General features: G+C 39.7%; 1 protein-coding gene across 2 annotated transcripts in view; it reads right to left on the bottom strand.

Annotated features, from left to right (window-relative positions):
- Nucleotides 1-3,519: 3,519 nt before the first annotated feature.
- Nucleotides 3,520-6,000, bottom strand: part of gosr1 (golgi SNAP receptor complex member 1) — a 123,215-nt gene continuing 120,734 nt past the window's right edge. For both annotated transcript variants that reach the window (XM_078224838.1, XM_078224840.1), the window contains exon 9: nucleotides 3,520-5,818. In XM_078224838.1, the coding sequence (XP_078080964.1) occupies nucleotides 5,694-5,818 (125 nt within the window). In that variant the 3' untranslated portion in view covers nucleotides 3,520-5,693. The remainder of the gene's footprint in view (nucleotides 5,819-6,000) is intronic.

Raw genomic sequence — 6,000 nt, 5'->3', positions numbered from 1 at the left:
CAAATGCTGCAATGAGATTGAGAAAGACAGCAGCCATTTTGAGGCCATTTTCAATGAAGGTGGTTAGAGCAAGGACCTTCACCTCCATCGAAAGCCAGCTTGTTCAGCTTTCAGGATTTTCTTCTTCTCTGGCTCTATCTGCACTGTCAGATGAGATGCTCCCACTCATTATAGTACACGGAGCAGAGATATTGGTTAGTAATTTGAAGGTCTGTTTGGGACTTTGCCTCCTGTTAATGCCCAGACCAGAAACTCCAAGATATATTTTGCAGATGGCCTAGACCTCAACCTTTGCATTTGATTTGGGCATTAGGGTGAACATAAGATGTTTCACTCCAGGTATGGTTCAAGTGGCCCACTAGGAAGCTTTTATCAACACTAATTTATTTAAGAACACACAGTTAGAATATAACAAAAAGAATTAGCTAACTGCTACCAATTAAAATACTTAGACATGGCAAAGTTTAATCCTTAATAGGATTATTAATCCTAATTAATCCTTATTAATCACAAGGTGGCACATTGGTTAGCACTGCTGCCTCAGTGCCAGGGACCCGGGTTCGATTCCTGGCTTGGGTCACTGTGTGTGTGGAGTTCGCACGTTCTCCCCATGTCTGCATGGGTTTCCTCCAGGTGCTCCAGTTTCCTCCCACTGTCCAAAAGACGTGCTGGTTAAGTGAATTTACCCGAACAGGCGCCGGACTGTGGTGACTGGGGGAATTTCATAGTAACTTAATTGCAGTGTTAATGTAAGTCTTACTTGTGACTAATAAATAAACTTTAATAGCTAGCTATCTCTGTTGTTCCAATTGTTATGGTTCAGGTCAAGAACTCTAAAGTGTTTTATGGAGCCCACCTGGATCATAAGTTTTGCACTTTGAATTTGGCTAGGATAAGCATGAAATGTTTCACTTCAGGTGTGATTCAAATAGCCCCACTAGGGAGCTTTTATCAAACAAAGTTGAATTAAGAATATAGTTGACATGTATCGTAAGAAAATTAGCAAGAACTTTTACGAATTACAAACAAAAACAAAACAACCACAATAATGTATAACCCTGAACAAATATATCTCAGATGTTCCAATTAAACCAATCCGAAAAACAAAATCCTTCCACAAGTTTAACAAAGCAAAGACTAGTGCTCACGTGATACTAGAACTGAGTCCTTTGGATGAATGTTGCAGTTCTCTTGAAACACTCAGAACAATTTGAAGTCAGAACAGCTTCCCAGAACACCAGGAAAAGACTCTGGTCAAGCCATCGACAGCAGATTATTTACTCCAGGAAGGCAATAAGTCTTGCTTTCAGCTAACCAGCAGAATTACCAAAACCAGGTAGAGAGAGAGAGAGAGAGAGACTTCTTTCCAGCTTGATGTCCCTTCTAAAACTAAAACCTGCAGCTCAGGACTGAAAATGAAAGAGTTCCTGTCACCTGACCTGCAAACATTCATCCTCCTGACAATACAGGGTCATAAAATATCCCAAAGTAAAAATAAATAAACCCCATTTAAGTAGCAATAAAAGGGCTCCTAGAGACAACTCGTCAGCAACGACAACCGAGAGCTACAGAGAACATGATTTTAAAAAATCTCTTAAAGGTACACTAACGTCACACAATTTAAAGCAATATCCCAAATACATACACCCTTCTTCAGAATCAGTTAGCACAAAAACAAGTATGCTCACGAAATGCTGGATTTTCAGATTTTTAACACTTCTGGACAGAGATCCAGATAGCAATTTCCAAAACAGCAACTCTCAGAGAAGGATCCACTCTTGTACAGCAGAATCTCCAAGAAATTTATCTCCTAGCCGATTCCAATCTCCAACTTCAGAAAGGGGAAAAAGAGAGTCACTTGCTCTCTTTCTACTCAAAAACAGCATCCAAGTTTGAATATTCTGTGTAAGCCCAGCTTCCCCGTCACATAACCATATCTGTCACTCATTCCAATCAAGCCCTACTCTGCAAAATCCCAGGGTAAAACAGAATTAGTTCAGGATAAAACCAACATTCTAGCCATTAGAAACAATTGTGCTGCTGCAACAACAATACAGGATGCTGGTTGTAGATAGAACGGCTCTGATAAAATAGCAGAGGCTACTAGAAACATCCTGCGCAGAAACAGGTCTAAAATACATTTCTTAAAGGCACAGCATCGTCACACATTATTAATTGGACCAGAGTGTTTATTGTAGACAGAAGCATTCTCCAACTTGTGCCCCTCAAACATTGCAGTTATATCTTTGAAAATTAAAATTCCAAACATTTGTGTGTATTTTAATTGCTGGTTGATAAATTTCCTGAAATCTCTATGGCTCACATATCATTTCTCCTCTTGTTGCCTCTACAACCCATCTGATTATTTTCCTTCCTAACCAAAGAAAATTTAAATTACTCCTATCTAAATGATCTTTGACCGAGATAGAATTGATACGGCAATAGTTGTCAGCTGGGAACGTTTTTAAAATATTAACAAATGTTGAACTTACATGATCTCAATCTTGGTTGTTCTCCCCTAGCACCGTGAGTTCATTACTATTTGAGCTTGTAATGTTTGCTTTTCTTTTGACATATTGGCTTAAAGCCACGTGCCACTGAATAAGTCACAACTGCAAACTATCGCTGCATCCTTCATCACTGTTTTCTTGACATTAAATTATTTTCTGGTTATGCTTTCCATCTGCAATTTCAAATGAGCACATTCATTAAGCACTATTTGTCTTCTGCCGTCATTACGTTTCCTCTCAGTGTGTTCCTCTATCCAGGATGCTTCACTTGAAGCAGCGTGCTGCACAATGGAAGAGGGACATCATCAGGAATAATTTCCGGGAAACTGGGTGGGGCTTTCCGGTCGTGTCCGCCCCCCGAGACCAGAAATTCCCATCCAAGGACAACAAACCTTTAAATGATCCGTCAAATGTTCCATCACGCCTGCGACGATTCCCACAGCAGGAACACATCCACATGCTTTAATCTGAATGACACCACCAGAATGTGAGCTGCTTTTGTGCATCATGGATCTGCATCTGGAATTGGATGCACTCCTTCATTCACAGTTGGGAAAAAGGTGGGAATCCAGCTAAAAGGTACTGTTAAAATTCACTGTGTTGAAGGAAGTTGGCAAAGTGCATAGATAAGCAAAAAACCAGAGAGAAGAACAGTAAGCTTGATCACCTTCCTTTCTTGGGTCTTATGGGTGACACGGTGGCTGTCCTATGTCACAGCCACAGTCCTCCCGTTTGTGTTACTAGAGTGTATGATATGCTGGCAAGATGAGTCGGCACAGTGGTTAGCACTGCTGCCTCACAGCGCCAGAGGCCCGGTTCAATTCGCGGCATGAGGGTGTCTGTGGGGGGTGTGTGTGGGGGGTGGGGGGTGTGGTGTGTGTGTAGCGTGTGGGGTGTGTGTCAACATTCCTCTTGTTGCGGCTAGCTGAGCAATGAGAAAACCGGGAAAATTATCCTACATCCCTCCCCGTCTCTAACGATACAAAATGCCAAACACCAGAAAGCAGGATCACTTAGGATTCTAATTTATTAACAAATTACATACACAGTCAGAGCTCCTCTGTACAATGCAGAAAATGCACATTAGCAGAGAACTGAAAATTATTTTACAAGATTATTAAAATCTACATTAACAAAATTTCCAGAAGCATTTAAAGAAGCAGAGGTGGGGGGAAAGGTGGGGGAAAGAGAGAGCGGGAGAGAGGAAAAGGGCAAAAAGAGAAGGGGGAAAGGTCAGAGAAAATAATAAGATTTTTGACATCAAAAGCTTTGAATAGATAAACAAAAAAAAACACAGCAGCTGTGTAAGCTCCATCTGAAGGGCACAACTGCATCTTTTAAATGAATCAACTGAACTGTGGGGTAAACAAAATTAAAGCTATGCAATTGAACAATCTGAATTCAAATGATCCAATTAGCCAGTCAACCTTTGCTTTCCAGTTTGTGAAGTTAATTCATAAAAGATGCCATGGTAAATAGATCAGAGCCTCTATCCAAAAATCAGTGTAATGTACAAAAAAAAGTGTTATTTTTTTCTGAACACTTCATTGGAATGATTCATATTTCCAAGCATTGAGTTTTGTACCTGCATGAATTCTAAACCGCAACATTCAAATCGGTTACCTCAACCTGAGGAATAGAAACAGACTCTTCCTCTTAAGTAGGAGTTGACAGTGCGTCATATTCTCTTGAAACTATTGAGAAGGCCACAGTTAGTGGTTTGTGAATAAATGTGCAGTGTTACAATGGGATAAAGGGAAAAAAAATCTCAACCTTACTGCAAAATGTCTGAAAAATAAATGCAAAATAAGTACTCTTCATTCACAGCGGAGCTGGAATTTAATGCAGACATTTCAAGGTTTTATGGTTTCTTCTTTCTTTTAAAAAGTAGGCTTTGGCAATTGTGTTTTTGCAGAGAAATCGAATTGTTTCAATATATTGCACCCATATTTTCTTTTAAGAGGAGTGAAATTGCTTGGTTTAGGTGGGAGGTGACTTCAGCAGCTTATTCCAATGCATTACCATAATTTACCAATGGCATAGTACAAATTGATATAAATGAGCGCTGTGCATTCATGTCTACATATTTAGGAAATTAGCCCAAATCAAGTACAAGATTGCACGTGCATGCATAAATGGTGCTCACGGCAAAATGACAACTATTTGGAAATTTGCCAGATTAATAAAGCTTTGGGAGACTTGTGGAACAATTCAAACCTTAACGATTGCATGAATGTCCAGATATATTTATATTTAAAAAAATAATTTCTTGCTTTTGTTTTCTCTTTAAGCCTTCTTCACATTTCTAAAAGAATTGGTAAGCTTGATATCTGACCCAACCCAGGTCTTGGCCAAGGGTGCCCTTTTCACTTGGGGATGAATTTAGAACCTTCCATCTGGGAAAGGCAGAAAATGCTGGAAACATTCAGCAGCTCAGACAGGGGAAACAGAGTTGACGTTTCAAATTGATGAACTTACATCAGGGCTGCTGGCTCCGATGAATGGTCGTCAACCTGAAACCTCAACTCTGCTTCTCTCTCCACAGATGCGGCCAAACCTGCTGAGTACTTGCGGCATTTTCCGTTTTTATTTCAGATTTCCAGTATCCACAGTATTCTGCTTAATCTGGATACTTCTCGTTGAAGAGACTGGAAACTGGGCATCCGATGATATCAAAAGGAACAAACATGTTCTGACAGTGTGACACAGCACACTTGATATACAGGATCATTGTGTACAAAGGTATTTTTATGTACACATTATATATGCTCTTGAAAATACATAAATACATAAGATATATGATTCAAAGAACAGTTTTTTTTAAAGTTCTGGTCTTATAATAGCTCAAAGGAGACAGTAACTTACTATCTGGATAATGGAAGAAAAGAGGTGGAAACAGATGACATTCTAATGTATCCTTTCACAAAATTATAATGTGCTGTACTTCAAAATTATATATTTCAAGAGCATAGTTAAATTTAACAAAGAGCAGAGGTTTAACATTTGATCATAAACCAATCACACAACTGTGGCCCGAAGGAATACTTGTTTAAAGCATTCCAGTGTAACCGAAATCCATCGCGCTCGCAATCCAGCCAATATATATGCAGGTTGAGTACACAAGATCCACCCCCCCCACCCCAGTGCTTTGCAGCTGTGCAAACATCTTATGGAGATGTTTCATCAGTGAAAAGCATACAGTAGCAATAAGATAGTACAAATGCCAATGACACCTCCCAAAATTAATGTGTCCCGTCGCTTCCTCAGATTTATCCTCTGAACCAAGTTGTTTATGGCTGGAAATCGATCTGGAATTGCTGTTAAAGAACCTAACATAACTTTGTTTTCAGTTTATTAAAGTGCAAAGAACAAACAACAGTACAGCACAGGAACAGGCCCTTCGGCCCTCCAAGTCTGCGCCGATCATGTTTACCTATTTAGACCAACTGCTAATATCCCTTGATTCCCCATTTGTTCATATGCCTATCAA

The sequence above is a fragment of the Mustelus asterias genome, chromosome 12, assembly GCF_964213995.1.
Source record: "Mustelus asterias chromosome 12, sMusAst1.hap1.1, whole genome shotgun sequence".
Lineage (NCBI taxonomy): Eukaryota > Metazoa > Chordata > Chondrichthyes > Carcharhiniformes > Triakidae > Mustelus > Mustelus asterias.
This window is presented reverse-complemented; position numbering and strand designations above follow the sequence as displayed.